At 43.6% G+C, this 964-nt stretch overlaps 1 protein-coding gene across 1 annotated transcript in view; it reads right to left on the reverse strand.

The window, feature by feature from the left end:
• Nucleotides 1-219: 219 nt before the first annotated feature.
• The window catches only part of MRPS25 (mitochondrial ribosomal protein S25), a 7,215-nt gene continuing 6,470 nt past the window's right edge, over nt 220-964 (reverse strand). The window contains exons 3-4 of the mRNA XM_009882895.1: nt 641-726; nt 220-412 (exon numbers count right to left, since the gene is read on the reverse strand). Coding sequence (XP_009881197.1) covers nt 220-412; nt 641-726 — 279 coding nt within the window. The remainder of the gene's footprint in view (nt 413-640; nt 727-964) is intronic.

A 964-nucleotide genomic window follows, 5' to 3' on the forward strand; every position in this document is an offset into this window, starting at 1 on the left:
CTGGCTTTAAAGCTTTGTAAAACTAGCACCAAAAAAGCTGGCTTTTTAACTTGTTTTTATTTTTCACTTAAATTATTGTAGCTGTAAGAAGACTTATAATACAGAAAACTTTGTCTCATATGAACTTGCTTGTTCCTGTGTTCAGGAACTGTTAGCTCTTGTCTTTCACTTAAGTACCTTAATCATCATCCAGCCCTGAGGAAAAACAACTGTGAGATGTCAGGCTGATGCTTCATTTTTCATAGCAGCTTTGTATTTCCCCCTCATCTCTTTAGGCAGTGGCACAAAAGCAGGGCAAGGAACTTGGCCTTCAATTTCACACATGCATTCTCGCAGATGATACTTCTTGGGCCCAAAAGTTGCTGGGTGTGACAGTTCTTTCCTTTCTCTTTCCTCTTTTTCAAGCGTCTCTCTAAAAAAAGAGATCTGTTTGTTACTATCAGAAGCCTGAACAGCAACATTTCCTCTCCCTGCCCTGGACCCAATTTACCAGACAGATGGATTCACAGTTCTCAGCTTGTGGACTTGACCTAACTCCTGTCAAAAGAGCTATTTCCATCTGTGTACCTAACAAAACGTTTGCAGGGGTTGTATTATGATGTATGCTAGACTGTACATTAGCTTATGAAGTGTTACTTACTTGCTTTTGCCCAAGATTTTTTTAATGTGCTCAGTTATCTCTTTGTTGGTTTTATCTTCCACGTCAACCAAAACTTGTTCTCCGTTGTCTGTCAAGAAAGATTTGTAATAGTATATCAAACAGTACCTGTTCCCGACATAGTAGCTGCGAAAAGTGTTTTAGACACACAAAACTAAGACATGCGATTCTCTACGACAGTTAATGCCGTGTTTCGGCAGCAAAAGCAGCGCCTTCCCCCCGGCGGCAGCGGGAGGTGGGAAGGGCGGCCCGGGGCCCCCGCGGACACCGACAGCCGCTTTTCCAGACCAGCGCCGCCCTCCCCCT

Source organism: Charadrius vociferus, unplaced genomic scaffold (assembly GCF_000708025.1).
Source record: "Charadrius vociferus isolate BGI_N301 unplaced genomic scaffold, ASM70802v2 scaffold433, whole genome shotgun sequence".
Taxonomy (NCBI): Eukaryota; Metazoa; Chordata; class Aves; order Charadriiformes; family Charadriidae; genus Charadrius; species Charadrius vociferus.